General features: G+C 52.7%; 3 protein-coding genes across 3 annotated transcripts; 1 reads left to right on the top strand and 2 right to left on the bottom strand.

Moving 5' to 3' along the window:
- Positions 1-304: 304 nt before the first annotated feature.
- nox-1 (NADPH oxidase-1) lies at positions 305-3,782 on the bottom strand. Its single transcript, XM_959011.2, has 4 exons — positions 2,556-3,782; positions 2,216-2,470; positions 930-2,158; positions 305-836 (listed from the first exon to the last, which is right to left on the bottom strand). Exons 1-4 carry the CDS (start codon positions 2,654-2,656, stop codon positions 760-762), a joined length of 1,662 nt encoding a protein of 553 aa, XP_964104.1. The 5' UTR covers positions 2,657-3,782; the 3' UTR covers positions 305-759.
- Positions 3,783-6,230: 2,448 nt separating this feature from the next.
- NCU02111 (myosin-5) lies at positions 6,231-10,822 on the top strand. The gene is made up of 3 exons (XM_959012.2): positions 6,231-6,570; positions 6,717-10,044; positions 10,118-10,822. Exons 1-3 carry the CDS (start codon positions 6,568-6,570, stop codon positions 10,492-10,494), a joined length of 3,708 nt encoding a protein of 1,235 aa, XP_964105.1. The 5' UTR covers positions 6,231-6,567; the 3' UTR covers positions 10,495-10,822.
- Positions 10,823-11,329: 507 nt separating this feature from the next.
- Positions 11,330-17,380, bottom strand: NCU02112 (hypothetical protein). The gene has a single exon (XM_959013.2). It carries the CDS (start codon positions 16,895-16,897, stop codon positions 11,471-11,473), a length of 5,427 nt encoding a protein of 1,808 aa, XP_964106.1. The 5' UTR covers positions 16,898-17,380; the 3' UTR covers positions 11,330-11,470.
- Between the last annotated feature and the right edge of the window lie 126 nt (positions 17,381-17,506).

Below are 17,506 nucleotides of genomic sequence, written 5' to 3'. Positions count from 1 at the left end.
CGCTACACTCGGACGGTTCCAGAATGGCGGGGCCTATGAGACAGGCACCGATCCATTGGATGAACCCCGCCAACTTCTGTCACCGCCAGTCGAGTCCGGGTCCTGAACCCCACCAGAGGCAGGTACCTTAGGTACTACCTATGTATCTATATCATTCTGTTAAGTTGGTGATTATTTGGGAACAACGCCGTAACAGTGACACTAACAGGAAGGTGAAAGCCACGACAAGCAGAAGCCACCCGACCCATAGCCACCTCCTATACGTCACGTCTTGGTCGGTTTCATTAATACCGTTTATGCAGTGAAAGGTTCGAAGGTTAATCATCAAAATGAACTGAAGAGTTTCTATGCTTTGGAGTCTAACATTATGTTTCATCAGATTCAATCTGGACTGTGACTGACTGTTTGCGTGCTTAGCTCGCCACTTCACGAGACGTCGGAGGATTTCTCAGTTTTGGATACCTCTACCGCAATGACGAGGTACCACAAGTTGACTGGGAAGAAGTCACAACTAACGTTATTCGCGATTAATCACCAATTCATGCCTTCGTTCGCACTACACTCCCCTCTGACTAGCAAACTTCACTGATGTATGAATGGAAAATGGATGATGATGATGATCAATGCTATGCCAGAGGTATCCCAACACTCCACGGTAATGACATGACAGCAGCCAAAAGGGAAACTGTAGGTATCAGTCCAAGAAGTGTATACATGTACACGTGTACGGTATATGTGTATAAAGTCAAAAAGAATAACTTAAAAGTGTTCCTTCCAGAACCTAAAATTGACCTCACGAGTCGTCGCCGTCTTGGCCGCCTTTTGGATATCACGGGCTGTTCGAAAAAAAAAAAAAAAAAACATGTCAGTAAGCAAATCCCTAACAATCACTAAATGGTTTTTTGGGGGGGCAGGAAGGAAGAACTCACCAGCAGCACTAGGCCCGCAGAAATACACTCCGACCGTCGTCCGCATATTGCCCTCCAACCCATTCAAATACGTCCGATCCAAAATACCATTCCGCATGCTCTCAAAGAACCTTTGGAAGTTGGGCCGACCAAAATTCGTCCTCGCCTTGAGCTCCGTCAGGGGATCCACTTCGGCACCGACACTATTCAGCACGATATTCTGCGTGGTATCCATGTCCAGCTTCTGCGTGAGGTACGTATGAATCTTGAGGAACTCTATTCCGCTTGATCCGGGGATCCGGGCCGCCTCGCTCGACTGCTGCTCCAGCGAACTCAGCAAAATCTGGAACCACTCGAACGAAGAGGTATCTTTGCACACCCAGATGAACTCGACACGGCGCAGACGGGTAGGCGGGTTTGGCCCGTTGCGCAGATGCCAGATGTTCTTGAGGATGGAGGCCCAGGGGGTGACGCCAATACCCGTACCGATCAGCACGGCGATCTCGTTCTCAAAGACGTCTTCGGCGGGCGCACCATAGGGTCCGTCGATGCGGAGAGGGGGAAGGTGGTCGCCGTTCATAAGGGCGACCTCGTACATGCCATTGGGGTCGACGCCGTCGTAGAGCTTAGCTTGGGCGGGGCCGGCGCCGATGGAATTGGCGAGTTCCCTGGTGAAGTCACCGACTTGGCGGATATGCACGGAGACATAAGGATCGTACGGGCACGACGTGATGGTGAAGGGGTGCCATTGGTACTTGGAGACTTGGGGCATCTGCAAAAAGAGCCACTGGCCGGCCTTGTACTTGAATGAGGGCTTGTGAAACTGGATCTCGACAACATCGTAAGGGTGGCGGACCACACGGGTAATCTTGGTTTCACGAATAGCACGGATTTCGCGATACAGGCGCTCGAGGAGGTAAAAGCCGCCTGTCCAAAGCTCCCAGCGCCAGCCGAGGTAGCCGATGCAGTGCTCCCAGTACTGCTTACCGTCAAAGGGCGAGAAGCTGCTGGCAGTGTCGCGGACGAAGCAGCCAACTGTGTGGGTGTACAGGGCGAGGAAGAAGGGGATGAAGAGGTGGTGAGTGTACCAAAAGGTCTCGAAGGATTGCTGTCTGATGCGGTGGTGGGCTGTCGTGTACATCAGAAGCATACAAAGGAGCATGACATGGCCGGTGATACCGCCAGGCTGGGCGTAGTGAATCTGGACTGCCGATACGGGTCGGATCTGTGTCTTTTCAACGTTGTAGAAGCTGTTGTCAGGTTAGCAGTGTCTTGGTATCTCCCTATGTTTTGTGGCCGATACTCACTTGACGTAATGAGATGCGGTGTGGATGACGGTAAAGAGAAGCATAGCGTAAGCAAGCTGTCTATGCATCCAGATATTCTCATCAAGTGGGATGAATCTAATCTTGGGTCGGATGAACCTCATGATCGTTCTGCAGACTGGCAACAAGATGAGCATGGCATCTACACTCAACACTAGACCGGCACCTCGAGAGAACCAGACTGAGTACTGTAATTTGTTAAGACCCGCTAGGCGGGCATCAGATGCTTGCTTCCACCTGTTGATTGTCGTGTCAGCAACTTTGCCTTTGCTCACCAAGTCCCAAGCCCAATCTACCACCAGCTGACAAGATGAAAACGTACCATCCATAAGCAAAGATTCCCCAGTGAAATGTCCAGAAGAGAACATGGAAAAGCAGCTTAGTTGGCGTAAGCTGCTTCTTCAGCAGTACGAGGAGACTCATGTTGGCGACCGCTAGATCCCCCCTCCGCTCAATCCGCCCTCAATAACACAAATGACTTTCGGAAGTTGATGAATGTCGACCTGCGACTCGCCAACACTCGGTGAAAGGCTCGAGGGTATCGAAGCCGTGGTAGCTGGTTGATGTAGAGACCGCAAGACTCCCTTTGCCGACACTCTGATATCCAAAAAGTGATTCGCCTTCCTGAACAATCTGATATCGATATTCGTGTCGGTGAATCAGGTCGGTAAAGATGAAGCACAAATGAACCCAAAAACACACACACTAATGTAAGAATAAAAAGTAAAGAGTGGTCTGAGCCAGCAGCTAAAGAGAATGGAAGGGTGAAGTAACTGTAAGGCTCAAGAGAAAAGAGAGTCCGTGTTACCTCACAAGGCGAGGAAGAGAAGGAGAGATGGTAGGAACCACGACAAGAAGTATACGCGGGGAAGCCAACCTCAAGAGGGAGGAGGATGGTTGATGGATCCAAGACTGGAGTGAGTAGGATGCTTGTCGGCTACCCACAGGAATCCCGTCGATCAATGACCGTTGATGGTTGTAGTGGTGATGTTATTGTCCGGGGTTAATGGTCAGACCGGGAACACGGCAATAGAACAACCCGAGTTTCCTTGCGGGACTCGCAGTTAAAGCAGCTTTTGGTTCTGCTGAATGGTACCGGCTACCTAGGTGTCAACCGTATAGTCGGTGTTCACACTCCAGTATAGGTGTGTCAGATTCCCGCCAGACGGATAACGTCTTTGCGACAGTTGGTGGAGAGAAGTTGAGACGAAAACCGTTAGAGACGCTTTGACGAGGGGGTTGTGTGAGGCGACCTGAGATGTTTCGACCGCGACAGGGGTTGACTAGAGCGTGGTAGCGTACTCTTATACAGCGTAGTATTGTCCGTCGGCTTTATTTGTTAGCTTCTGAAGATGGTGTTGTCGTCGTTGCTTCTCATCATGTTCGTTGACAATGAAGCTTGACGAGGCAAGGAGTAACGGGAGAGGAAAAGGATTAAAAGGGAAAGAGAGATCTGGAAAAAGATAGGTACACAGAAGCCGCCTCAGGGTCCAGAATCCCAAGAAAACCAAGTGAAAAGTTAGGCCCAATCAGGAAATGCTGTCACACCCATATCGTCCCGGCGCTTAACGGTTGGGTTACGGACAGGGGAGGCTCGTCTCGAACAGGCCGAATTGTCCCTGATCCTTTGTGCAGTCCCTCCAAATCTCCCAGTGACATGCTCCCGGCGGCGCTAGACACCAGAGAAGGATGGCGTCCTGCAGGAGAGCTCATGTTTTTCGTCCAATGATGTCTCGGAATTGCCTGGTAAGGTGACAAGCTCGAATCCAGTTCAGGACTATGTCTACATCTTTGGTCACGTATACTACACCATACCTAGTTATCGCAACTGACCCGAGGGGCAAGAGTACCTCTAGGTGCGGTAATAACATGTCAATGTGAAATGACCGCATCTTGAACTTGGCCTACCAACCGTGATATGTTTAAACATAACGCTATCACTTCTTGGCCGTGGCTACGCATAGGCATCAGGGCCCATGGAATGATTTGGTGGGCTGATGACCCAGACTTTTCTGGCCTCTGCGAGACATCATTCCTCTCAGCGGCACCTGCAGTTTGGGTGTCAGTAGCGCTCGAAGTCCGGCGATGAGGTCCAATTCATGTTTGAATGTTTACTGCTCTTCCCTCGAATCGACAACTCAGCAAAAGGCGCTGCTGCGCTGTGCTGCTCTGCCGCTTTGCCCCCGACTTGTAGTGTGAAAACACACAAGGCCTCTCGATCGAATCTCTCTGTGTCAAAGACGCCAATTGAGGCCACATCGATGCTGAGCTAGCCAAGGAAAAGGCTGATTGCCATCAACTGTGCTTGAAAATGGTTGCTTAGGAGTGATTTGTCATAAGTATCTCTTGGGCTGAAGCATCGAGACAAGCTGAGCAAAAACTACTGGTCCGAGCTCCCATGTCGTTCCGTGTTACAGAACCTGGTGGGCAACTTCAGAGTGCCATCTTGAAGTTTAAGCTTGATCTTATATCCGGGCGCTAGACCTTGGTTGTTAGAGCCTTTTCGGCACAACCGACGTATCCCCGGCTTAAGGCTTCCAGGAGGCCCAACTAGGAAGAGTCGATGATCGTCCAACGTCGGGTAAGGTATCATCCATTGGTTTCGTTTGAGGTCAGACAGGGGGACCACGGGGGCCAAGGAAGGCTGGAAGAGAGGGGCTCCGAATCCTCTCGGGGTGACTTTGAACGTACAGTGAAACGAGAAGCGGAATGTGTGTCCTGCAGAGGGAAGCCTTTCGAAAAAGATTAAGGGTTGCCTCTGCTGCCTGCCGGGAGAATTGAATGCGGTATTATGGCTGAGCTCGGTGGTAAACTCGAGTGTGCCTTGAACATGATTGAGCTGTTGAGACGGACACCTCAACTCCCTCATATAAGACTCTCCCGAGGGCAGCACCATAGCAAAGATATGCAAAATCCAAACAACAATAGAACAAAAAAGAAGAAAAAGAAAAGTTCAAGAAGGCTGATGATACCATGTGTCGGGGGCCACGCAAGGAAGAGTGCCGATTTGATTTAAACCTTGTCTTCACCACGAGGCGGTTGGGCAGCATGCCTGGAAGGGCGAAGGCGATCATGGGTACAACCAAACGTGGGGGATATCGTACGATAATCTCTCGAAACCTCGGCGTTCCTGGTGTTGAGAGGGAAACAGACCCAACACAAGAACCAAGCTTGGAGGGCTTCCAATGGGTACTTATATAAGGATGGTCAACTCTCTGCTTCTTTGGTTGTTCTTTGAGGCTTCCTCCCTTCCACCTCAGTTCTCCATTCCATGACGGGAAGGAGGCAGTTGACATTGCAAATGACTGTTCCGGAAATTTGGTCCGGATAAGATGAGATGTCGACGATTGTCAGTCAAGTTAAATGAAGGACAAATCTCCGCGAGTCGCGTTGACGGTCAGAGCCCAGTAGAGAATAAGCCACAAAGTTGATCTATGGGTATAGTGTTTGTTTGTTTGTTAAGATAGATGAGGCTATTCCTGTTGGCGAGAGTTGGACGAGAGCCTCAAAATGGTGTAAAATCAGTAAGGTAGGTATACGTCACGCAGTTTGCAGAGCTTCAAGACTGCCAAGAATCAGATCGATGCGGACCGCAACTCGGACCATCTGCTTGCGTGGCTTTCGGCTTCAGAGACACCTCAAGTCTAGGTATCGGTGGCTTGAATGTCAGACAGTGTGGCTGTAAAGTACAAGGGGAGCTTCTCTGATTGGCTTATCCCTTTCATTTCATCGTGTCGGCTGGCGGGGAAGACCCGTCAAGGCCCAACAAAGTGGATCACCTTGTGGGTTTCGTTCGCGGCCTTCGTCACTGTACATGTGTCCCGCTATAGAAGGCCGGCCAGCGTTAGGCACCAACTCCGGTAATTAAGGGTACAGGTACCAGTGCACAATGGGGGATTGCCCGGGCGGCACAGAGGTCGCTCCCGTTAGGTTGCTCCTGCCAGGGGAGGCGGAGCACCAGCGATTACGCATCTTCTCCAAGGAACGGCGACTTGAACCGGCGATTAGTGTAGACTAGTTCTAGGTACATACAGTACATACTTACTGCTGCGACACCTCACACTCGCTGCAACTCCAACGTCCGTCTTTCCAAGTCCAGTCTCCCTCTCTTCCGTCCTCTGACATACCGCCCTCACCACCACCACCCCGCTTCACAACACACCGACCGCACGCTACTACCGGTCCGCACCTAATACCCGTCATCGCGGACATTCGATCGTTACAAACATATCCCACGACAGCCTCGGTGGGAAGCGCGAATTGCTGGCCATAGCAGTTCAGGAGACAGCTTGAAAGTACACCAAAGAGAGACACAAAGAGACACAACACCCGTCATGGTGAGTAGCATCATCCGACCTTCACAACAAGCCGATCCAAGCCCACTCCCATCCAAGACCAAGGGGATGTGCCGAATGCTCTGCGCATCACCACAACAACCTACACAGTTCGACAAGCACTAACCAATGTCCTTCCATCCTCACAGGGTATCACAAAGCGATCAAAGGACAAGGCCGCGCGGGCCGAGCGCTCTGCTGGCGGAGACAAGTCCAGCTCGGCCAAGCCCAAGAAGGCCACTTTCGACACCACCAAGAAGAAGGAGATCGGTGTATCAGACCTGACACTACTCAGCAAGGTCTCCAACGAGGCCATCAACGAGAACTTGAAGAAGCGCTTCGAGGGACGCGAGATCTACACATACATCGGCCATGTCTTGGTGTCCGTCAACCCCTTTCGCGACCTGGGCATCTACACCGACCAGGTCCTCGAGAGCTACAAGGGCAAGAACCGTCTGGAGATGCCCCCTCACGTCTTCGCCATTGCCGAATCGGCCTACTACAACATGAAGGCCTACAGCGAGAACCAGTGCGTCATCATCTCGGGCGAGTCCGGAGCCGGCAAGACCGAGGCGGCCAAGCGCATCATGCAGTACATCGCCAACGTGTCTGGCGGCGGGTCGGGGGATATCCAGCAGATCAAGGACATGGTGCTCGCGACAAACCCTCTGCTTGAATCCTTCGGTAACGCCAAGACGCTGCGAAATAACAATTCGTCCCGCTTCGGCAAGTACCTCCAGATTCACTTCAACGCTCAGGGCGAACCCATCGGTGCCGACATCACCAACTACCTCCTTGAGAAGAGCCGTGTCGTCGGCCAGATCGCCAACGAGCGTAACTTCCACATCTTTTACCAATTCACAAAAGGAGCTTCCCAGCAGTACCGCGAAATGTACGGCATCCAGAAACCCGAAACATACCTCTATACCAGCAAGGCCAAGTGCTTCGATGTCGACGGTATCGATGATTTGGCCGAGTACCAGGATACCCTTAATGCCATGAAGATTATCGGTCTCTCGCAGCAGGAACAGGATAACATCTTCCGAATGCTGTCGGCTATTCTTTGGGCAGGAAACCTGGTGTTTAAGGAGGGTGATGATGGATATGCCGCCGTATCAGATCAGTCTGTGGTTGATTTCTTGGCATACCTTCTCGAGGTTGATCCCGCTCAGCTGGTCCACGCCCTCACGATCCGTATCTTGACCCCAAGACCCGGTGAGGTTATCGAGTCTCCCGCCAACGTTCCCCAGGCTACCGCGACAAGAGATGCCCTGGCAATGGCCATTTACTACAACTTGTTTGACTGGATTGTGGAGCGCATCAACCTGTCGCTCAAGGCTCGCCAAGCTACGACGAACTCAATTGGTATCCTTGATATTTACGGTTTCGAAATTTTCGAAAAGAACAGCTTTGAACAGCTCTGTATCAACTACGTGAACGAAAAGCTCCAGCAAATCTTCATCCAATTGACACTGAAGGCCGAGCAGGATGAGTACGCGAGGGAACAGATCAAGTGGACGCCCATCAAGTACTTTGACAACAAGATTGTGTGCGACTTGATTGAGTCTACCAGGCCCCCTGGTATTTTCTCTGCTATGAAGGATGCCACCAAGACTGCCCACGCTGATCCGGCGGCTTCCGACCGCACCTTCATGCAGAGCATCAACGGCATGTCGAACCCCCATCTTACGCCCCGTCAGGGTGCCTTTATTGTCAAGCATTACGCCGGTGATGTGACGTACAGTGTGGACGGTATCACGGACAAGAACAAGGATTTGCTTCTCAAGGGTGTCCAGAATCTCTTCCAGGCCAGCCAGAACCAGTTCGTTCATACTCTGTTCCCCCAGCAGGTCGACTTGGACAACCGCAGGCAGCCCCCTTCTGCCGGTGACAGAATCAGAACTTCCGCGAATGCTTTAGTCGATACTCTGATGAAATGCCAGCCTTCGTATATCCGTACTATCAAACCCAACGAGAACAAGTCGCCAACAGAGTACAATGAGCCCAATGTTCTTCATCAGGTCAAGTATCTCGGTCTTCAAGAAAACGTTCGCATTCGCCGCGCCGGTTTCGCATACCGTCAGTCGTTCGAGAAGTTTGTCGATCGCTTCTTCCTACTCTCGCCTGCCACATCATACGCTGGTGAGTATACCTGGACGGGCTCTTACGAAGCGGCTACAAAGCAAATCCTCAAGGACACAAGTATCCCGCAGGAGGAGTGGCAATTAGGTGTGACCAAGGCCTTCATCAAGTCGCCCGAGACTTTGTTCGCTCTTGAGCATATGAGAGACAGGTACTGGCATAACATGGCGACGCGCATTCAGCGCATGTGGCGTGCATATCTTGCATACAGGGCAGAGGCTGCCATCCGTATCCAGCGTATCTGGAGGAAGAAACGCGTTGGTGCCGAGTACCTGCAGCTCCGTGAAGAAGGCCATAAGGTGTTGGGAGGCCGCAAGGAGCGCAGGAGAATGTCTATTCTTGGTTCCCGTCGGTTCTTGGGTGACTACCTTGGCATCAATGCTACCACCGGTCCTGGTGCTCAGATTCGCAATGCCATCGGCATTGGTAGCAACGAGAAGGCAGTCTTCTCTTGCCGCGGTGAGCTTCTTGAGCACAAGTTTGGTCGTTCCAGCAAGCCTAGTCCTAGAATCCTGGTCGTGACCAACAGCAAGTTCTACATCGTCGCCCAGGTTCTCAATCAGGGTCACGTTCAGATCATGGCAGAGAAGGCATTCCCATTGGCTTCTATCAAGTTCATTGGGGCGTCTACCGCCAGAGACGACTGGTTCTCCCTGGGTGTTGGGTCACAGCAAGAGCCCGATCCCCTACTCAACTGCGTGCTCAAGACCGAGATGTTCACGCAGATGAAGAGGGTCATGCCCGGAAGCTTCAATCTGAAGATTGGCGACGCCATTGAGTACGCCAAGAAACCCGGCAAGATGCAGTTGGTCAAGGTGTTGAAGGATGCGCCAACCTCGCAGGACTTCTACAAGAGCAGTACTGTTCATACTCAGCCTGGCGAGCCTCCCAACTCTGTGTCCAGGCCCCAACCCAAGGCCAAGCCTGTTCCTCCAAGGCCTATTACCAAGGGCAAGCTTATCAAGCCTGGCGGTCCTGGTGGAAGACCAGCGAGAAATGCCAACCCGAACCGCACGGCTCAGCCCCGGCCCGGCGGTGGTCCTTCTATCGCTGCCTCTAACCCTCTTGCTTCTTCTGCCGCTGCGGCTTCTAGCAGGCCTGTTCCCGCTCACCCTGGGGCAGCCGCTACACCAGCCGCTGCCAAGTCCCTTCCCAGTCATACGAGGCAGCAGTCCAGCACCTCGACCGTGCGCCCTCCGCCGCCCCCTCCTCCAGCGCCGGCTGCTAAGCCTAAGATCATGGCCAAGGTCCTGTATGACTTTGCTGGCACAAGAGAGAACGAGCTCTCCATCAAGGCTGGAGATATGATTGAGATTGTCCAGAAAGAGAACAATGGTATGTTTCCGCCCCTCCCTAGCCATTTATCTTCTTCTTGAAAATATAGAAATCCTGACAATGATTTTCACAGGCTGGTGGCTAGCCAAGACCCCCGAAGGTCAAGCCTGGGTTCCTGCCGCATACGTAGAAGAGCAAGCCCCCGCACCTCCTGTCGTCGCTCCCCGTCCTCCTCCTCCTCCTCCCCCCGCTGCCAACGGTGGCGGTCGTGTAGCTCCTCAGCCGCCCGCCAAGCGACCAGTCGCTGGCCGTAAGCCCGCGCCCGCGCCCGCCGTGGCCTCGCTGCAGAATAGGGATTCGGGCATGAGCTTGAACGGAGCGAACGGATCAGGAAGCGATGCGAGTAGGAGCAGCACCCCGACGCCGAGCATAGCGGGCAGTTTGGCGGATGCCTTGAAGGCAAGGAAGCAGGCGATGGCGAAGAGGGATGATGATGAGGATGACTGGTAGTAGCCGTTCGTCTTGTTTGCTGTGCAAGCTATCGTTGTCATTGAAGCAGGGATTTTAGGTGGTCGTAGTAGGGATTAATCAAAGGATGTGTGTGTGGTAGAAAGCGGAGAAGGCCAGCCGGTGCATTCAGACATATGTTTATATATCTCTGGTTTTATTTATAAATACTCAGCTTTAGACAGAAGCGCAGGCGGGGCATGATACTTGTCTCTTTCTTTTTTTCTGGCGAGTTTTAGCAGTTTTGATGGTCCTTGAGAAAAGGCAGAGAGCGGTCTGTATCTTTTCACAGTTTTAGAATTAGAGGAAATCTAGTTGATATTTTACACAACGTACCAGTATGGAGTTCCAACGCCCGTGTGTTATGGAGTGGGTGGGAAGTGCATAGGTAGTGGCCATCACAATAATAACACCAATGCAAAGTATACAATTGTAGGCTCTTCAAAGTTAGATCGAACGCGAAATGTGTAGACTGTTTAGGAACACGTTAAGGCTGTGTGCAGTGTCCTGTGACAGTCGGTGGCGCGCTTGCCGCCCTTTACGTATGGCGATGCTGATTTTTGCTAGTAACATGTAGGGAGTAAATATTAGAGAGGTGAAGGTCCCATTGAGGGAGCCAAGTGAAGAGAGACCCGAAATAAAGAGAAGAAGAAGGGTGAAGAAATACGCGAAGAGAAGTCAAAGAGGAAAGTAAAGAGAGAGGTTACGTATATGTATGAACCGGGAAGAACAATAGAAAAAGGACGTAGAAGAAGTAGAGAGAAGCGAAGAAAAAGGTGAAATAGAATACAAATCGAGGTAAAAAGGCGTGAAGTGAAAACCGAAATTCAAAGTGAAGTGGGTGATGACTTCGATTCAAGATTTCTTTTCGCTAACCTATTTGCCAGGTCTACACCTTACATTACCAGCAAGTCTGGCAAGTAATTGCCCTTGAACCGCTAACCTCGGTCTCCTTTGTTCTTTGGTCCCTTTAATCTACCTAGTTACCGCCGCCTCTCCAAACAGCAACACCTGTACTTTTCTTCCTCAACAAACTCGGTCGTTGTGCACCACCACCACCTCCCAATAATAAAGAGCTGCTGCTACCTCCACTCCCTCCTGCAACACCAGTAGTGTCACCCCCACCACCGCTATCACTCCCAGCATTCCCACCGTTTCCACCAGACCCTGACTCACCGCCCTTCGATCCTGAACCAGAAGCAGCAGAAGAACCAGCAATATGTTTCTTCAACCGATTCCCCAAACTCAATCTCGCCGCGCTTATCGGCTCGTCTCCGTAGGGCGGCGGTTTCAGCGCCGTGAATCCTCTTCCGCTGGGCGTGCGTTCGTGATGTGGTGGTCTTTTGCTGTTGTCGCTTCCACTGTCACCTACTCTCGGGGTCGTCGTCGTCATCGACGATGATGATGTGGTGGTATTATCTTTCCCACCACCCGTGTCGGAGCCGCCAGAGGCTGATCGGGAAGAGTTCCCGGATCGAGAACCGGATCGAGAATGGTGCGAAGGGTGGAGCGGGTCATTCGAAAGCGAAGGTATACCGCGCGAGGAAGCGACGGATTCCCACTCTTCGCGGTCAATGTCATTGCCTGAGAGCAGAGTCTGCGAGGCGCGGTTGGAGTTGGAGGAGGCCGTGAATTGGGTGGTGGCGGTGCCTTCGTTATTGGAGTCGGCGGAGTCACCTGAATTGTCGTCGGCTGCGATGTAAAAGTGGGAAAGGTTGGAGGAGCGATGGCCGTAGCCACTGCTGTAGCCGCCGGTGGCGGCGAGGTGAGAGGCGGAACTACCGCCTCTACGTCGGCCGAACTGGTGCGGAATTGTGTTTGTGATGATGCCGGAGGGGGAGGCGGTTGAGACGGCGCGGCGATTGGTGGGGTGGGCGCTGCGGCTGCGGTCGCAGGAGCCGCCGTTGGAGCTGGTGATGGCGATAGTGGGAAGATCATCGTCGTCTTCGTCGTAGTCATCGTCGTTGTCGTCGTTCGGACGGTAGGCATTGGGATCGGAGCGGCCGCCGCGCATGAACTTGGCGAGGTCGGTAGGTACGCTTCGGCGACGCGGTCGGCTGCCGGTGCCTCCGGTGGCGACACTGGCGACGCCGGTCAAAACGGTCTTGATGGAAGATCTTCTTGATATACTCGACTGATTGCCTGAGCTCTTCTCCTTGTCGCGGTCCACCTGCTGGTGTAGACTTCCGCTGGCGGCGCTTCTCATCTTATTCATGGCCGCCACGGCAGCTTGCAAGGCCGACCATCTCTCCACGTGCGCGGTGCTGGCATCTTCGACACAGCAGCAGTCATCACCCGCTGGACATTCTTCTTCGCCCATCTCGTGCCACTCAGCCAGACAGGCTTCGTGGAAGGCGCAGCCGCAGTTGAGACAAGGTGGGTAAAGCGCGGCGATGGGCTCGAGACAGTACACGCAGCGCAGCTGTTTCTGTTCTTTCTTGTTACCTGCTTTAACGCACCTATGGCATGTACCAACGGCACCGCCGTATTTGCCCTTGGTCGGCCTGGTGTACTCCACCGGATCAAGCTGCTCTTCATGAATGCGGCAAATGCCCGTAACATCAAGGCCGCGACCAGAGGCGATCAAAGCCTGGAGTTGCTCTTTCCGTCCGCCAAAGGCAGGGTTTTGGCTGGCACTGTTAGCAGCAGTATTCTCAGCCGTTTCGTGATCGTAGCAGCCATCTATGCTATGCGTGACATCACTGTAGCAACCAGAGCTCGATGTCTTGTCGCCCTTGAGGACATTGAACTTCATGATCTCGAGGCGAGATAAAGGCTGGCCCCACATTTGCAACATCTCGGCGTAGGCATAACGGTAATACGAGTAGACATGGTTGCGGCTTGGATCGAGAAGAGGCGTGTTCAGCCATCCATCGTCGTCAAAGAGGCCCTGGTTCTCTGGGACGACCGAGACTGCAACAGGTACCAAGACCGTCATATCATGATTTCTACCCTCATCATCTGAGAGTGAAGTTCGTGCCGTACCCGGTGTTTCGGGAGCCGTACCCCCAAACACGGTTGAAGTTCCCCAGGTAACACTTGGAGCAAGGTTGTTGAAGATGGCTTCGGCAGGGCTAGGCCGCTTGCGTGGTGGGGGATCTGGAGGTGACCCCGAAACCATTCCAGCCAGTGTCTTCGGGAGGCTAAAAGCTGCAGAAACAGCCGTGTTGGAGCGGGTAAAGAGCCTATTGCTAGGCGATGTCGATAGGCTTTGAGTTTGGTCGCCTTCTCGTAGATGATCTCGAGACATCTTCGGGGGAGTTTCGCCAGCGGAGAAGGAGTTGGGTGTAGGCTCAAGTAAAGCTACGACGTCCTCGATTCCTGGTGACTCTGAGTATATTGCAGGAGTATGGACGGTTCTGGGAGTCGTGATGGCACTACTAGCTTGACTCTTGTAGTTGATATGCCATAATGCTGGGTCGGTAGGGAAATACTCTAGTGAAAAGGAAGGGGCTTTCATAGGCAGGGGTGTCTCAGGCTGGGGAAGATGTGAGCCTGCATAGGCTACCCCGTCCTCAGCGGACGAGTCTCCGAAGATGCAAGCCAGCATGGCTAGCATCTGGATGTCAGCTACCTTTTCAAAATAGTTGAAAAGGTCGGCAATCAAGCTCTGGGCTAAAGGGTGGTAACCCCACTTGACACGGCCAGATAGATTACTGTCCCAACCAAAGTGCTGTGCATACTCGTCATCCCGAACCCGCGCAGAGGCGTCTCTGGCTATAACAAGGACAGACTCTTTTCTATTTTGCTGTTCATGGATTTCAAGCGGGATGTCATTCCGCAACAACATGGCCGCATAATGCCATATATGAACGAGGTCGTGATACCCATAATTCTCCGCGACCATGGCATTATGCATGCACACCTCAGCGCCATCGCCAAAGATCGCATACTCCTGAGCAAACTGTTTCTGCGATGGAAGTAGGCTGCGCAAATCGTGAAGGGCAATGATATTTTTAGGCCTGGCTGGGAGCCTTCTTCGACTGATTCCCGTTCCGGTTCCGGTACCAGCGCCGGTGCCTCCTCCGCTGGAGCGCAACGAGTCGTTGGTACTCCATGTCTTCTTGAGACTCCGCCCACCAGGTTGATGCCATAGACTGATCTTGTGCATGGTTGACGGCTCCGAGTCGCTGGAGGAGCTGGATTCAGAGTCTTCCGACCCATCACTCATATCGTCAGAACCCGAGTCATCATCGTTGTATCTACGTCTCGGAGGCGGCGAATCCTGGGTGAGACGACCGAAACCCGCAAAATTCGGTTCTCCTTTCTGTCGATCACGGTAGGCATCCGAATTGGAGATCGAGAATAGTGCGAGGGCTTGTTGTTCTTTTGAGGGGAAGAAGCACACAAGTCTGCCGTCGTTGGAAAATCTTGCTCCGCACTTTCTGGGCGTCGGCACTGCAATGGGGCGTTGTGTTGGAGCAAGGGTGGCTGTCGGGTCAAGTTCAGTGCTCGCCGTAAGGTCCTGTGACATTGAGACAGATCCTCTGGCCTGGACATCGCTGTCTTCCTCGTCACTGGAGCTTTCGTCTGCTAGCGCTTCGATTTCCTCGTCGTTGAGATCCCTGACATTCTTAAAGAGGGTGGTACTATTTTCGAGGTCGACATCGCCGAGCAAGTAAGAGAAGGCCACCTCGAGGCAGTTTTGTTTCCTTTCGAGGAACTGATTGGCAAGTATCTGCAGCTCGCGCTCGATCTTCTCGTGAGTTTCTTCGGGCATGAAGGATGTCTTTTCGACATAAAACTTGGGGGCCTTGCTGGTGGGATAGCTGGTTGGAATATCGACTTTAACCTTGATGAATATCCCCTCATCGTTGAAGCCCCATGGCCCCTTCAATGAGGCATTGAGAATCAATGCATCCATATCGATGTTTTCCCATTTCACGTTGGGAAGACGATTGCTGACGTGGATGAACTCGTCTTGAATGGACTCTGGTTCAGCCCAGTCATCGTCATAGGCACCATGGCTGAAGAGGCCAGAGTCTTTGATGCTACCTCGTCCAGGGCCATCGGACTCGGATTTCCGCTTGGTCATGGAGATACCCTTCATCCACCCGATTTGCAGTTGACTCTTGTCCATACTTTTGCCGCCATTCACCTTGGCCTTCATTGGAGAACCTCGCCACGTAGGCCCAACCCGACGGAGATGGGAGTTTAGGCCATAGCTCAGAGCACTTTTGCGATACTGACCCGAGCTTCCCGGACGCGGGTCGCTCATGGTAGCAGTCCTGCGATCGCGGTGGACAGTATCGTCGACTGCGCGGAAGGTCTTGTAAGCTGCGCCTTTGCGGGTGAGGGCCAGGTTCTTCACCACGGTCTTCCCTTTCACATAGCCAACGGACTCAAGAATGTCGGGCTCAACCTTTTGCAACCGCAACTCATTATCTTCGCCCCAGGAAACCAACTGAAACTCGCGCTCATCAACACCCTCGCTCGTAATTGATCCTCGGGTTCTCCACAGAAATTCTTTCACTTTGTGGTTTCCGTGTCCTGAGAACATGGCCACGGGTTCTGACGCGCTCGGAGCCTCTGGGGCGGTTTGCCGATCGTACAGGTAAAGGTTGCCCGGTTCATTCTGTGGCATGGCAAGCAAGCCGTTGCCAAAAGGGGTGTGCCTAGCTCGCCATACTGGAAAGTCGGTGCGAATGACACGCTCTGGTTTGTCGGTCTTTTCGTAGTTCCAGAACTTGATGGTTTTGTCCAAGGAGCAGGTGACCAGGCAGGGGGCATCAGTCCGATTCCAGTCGATACCGTAGATTTTGGACGTGTGAGCACAAATGGTCTTGAGGGGTTCGACAGTCTTTCGGTCGTCCCAGATATGAAGCAATCGATCGTGAGCCGAAGCAATGACATGAGGGTCTTGACGACTGTATTTGACCTGCGTTGCACCGGCAAACCAGTCACAGAATGACAGAGCAGGCTGTCTCGGTCTTCTCAGATCCCAGTGATGAACATAACCGTCAACTGAGCAACTGGCTAGAAGATCTGGGTGGTGAGCGGAAAAGTTAATGTCGGTGATGGCCCGACTATGGGCTTGCAACGAGTGCTCGATGGCTCCAGAGGGCGAGTCGTCCCTCATGTTGAGGTTCCATACCAGACAGCGATGGTTTGCTGTCGAAGCCACCCAGTAGTCACGAGCTGCAAAGGGAGACCATTGAACATCGACCACCAGCCACGGGAGGCCATGGCTGCTCAGTCTTCGTGGTGGATTCCATGGCGAGTCCAGGTCTATGATGGCGAGGCCCTCGGGGGAAGCAAGAGCAACATCACGGCCCGAGGGTGAGATGGTGGCGGAGCCCACCAAGCCATCAACATGGATGGTCAGGTCGGCATCGAAGCTCTCACTGTCGAAGGCTGACTTGATTGTTTTCGCCTTCTTTGGCGGAGAGTCAAATACGGAGGGCATATTGCGGGATCAGGATTGGACGAGACGGTGCAGCATGGTGCGTATCCTCCCTCATCCCATTCTCAGTGCTGGAGTTTGACTGAAGTGGTAAACCAAGGATGAGTTGGGTTGAGTTGAGTTGACGGGACTTGACGAGACTTTATGTTGAACTAGACCAGGTCCCCCAAGGACGAATAACCTGGCATTCGTAGGGCGTCTCGGGAATGGTGAAGTCGAATGCAAACCGAAATGATCACAGGAGGTCGTCGTCGTCGATCAATGCAAAACATATCGAGAGGCGTCGATATCAGCGGAAGAAAGTGTGAAGGCCGGCAGGTTGGAAGACAACTGGACGTGGAATGGAGAAACCGTTCGACCAAGATGGAGAATCTCTCAGCTCTCTCTCTCACACACACTCTCTCTCTTCTCTTCAATTGGAAGGTCAACCTGACAACGGCGTCAACCTCGACAAGGCGCCGATGAACAGTTGGAGACACGAACGGCACCTCACTCAGCGGTGCAGTGGCAGTGACTTTGGCCAGTACACTACACTAGGTAGGAGGTACCTTCTCGATCATGTGGTCTGTGCGCTTATCGCGAGATCCCGATTAGGTAGAGGAATGGATGATG

This window comes from Neurospora crassa, linkage group I (genome assembly GCF_000182925.2).
Source record: "Neurospora crassa OR74A linkage group I, whole genome shotgun sequence".
NCBI lineage: Eukaryota > Fungi > Ascomycota > Sordariomycetes > Sordariales > Sordariaceae > Neurospora > Neurospora crassa.
Note: the sequence above shows the minus strand (reverse complement) of the source record. Positions and strands in the feature narration are given on the sequence as shown.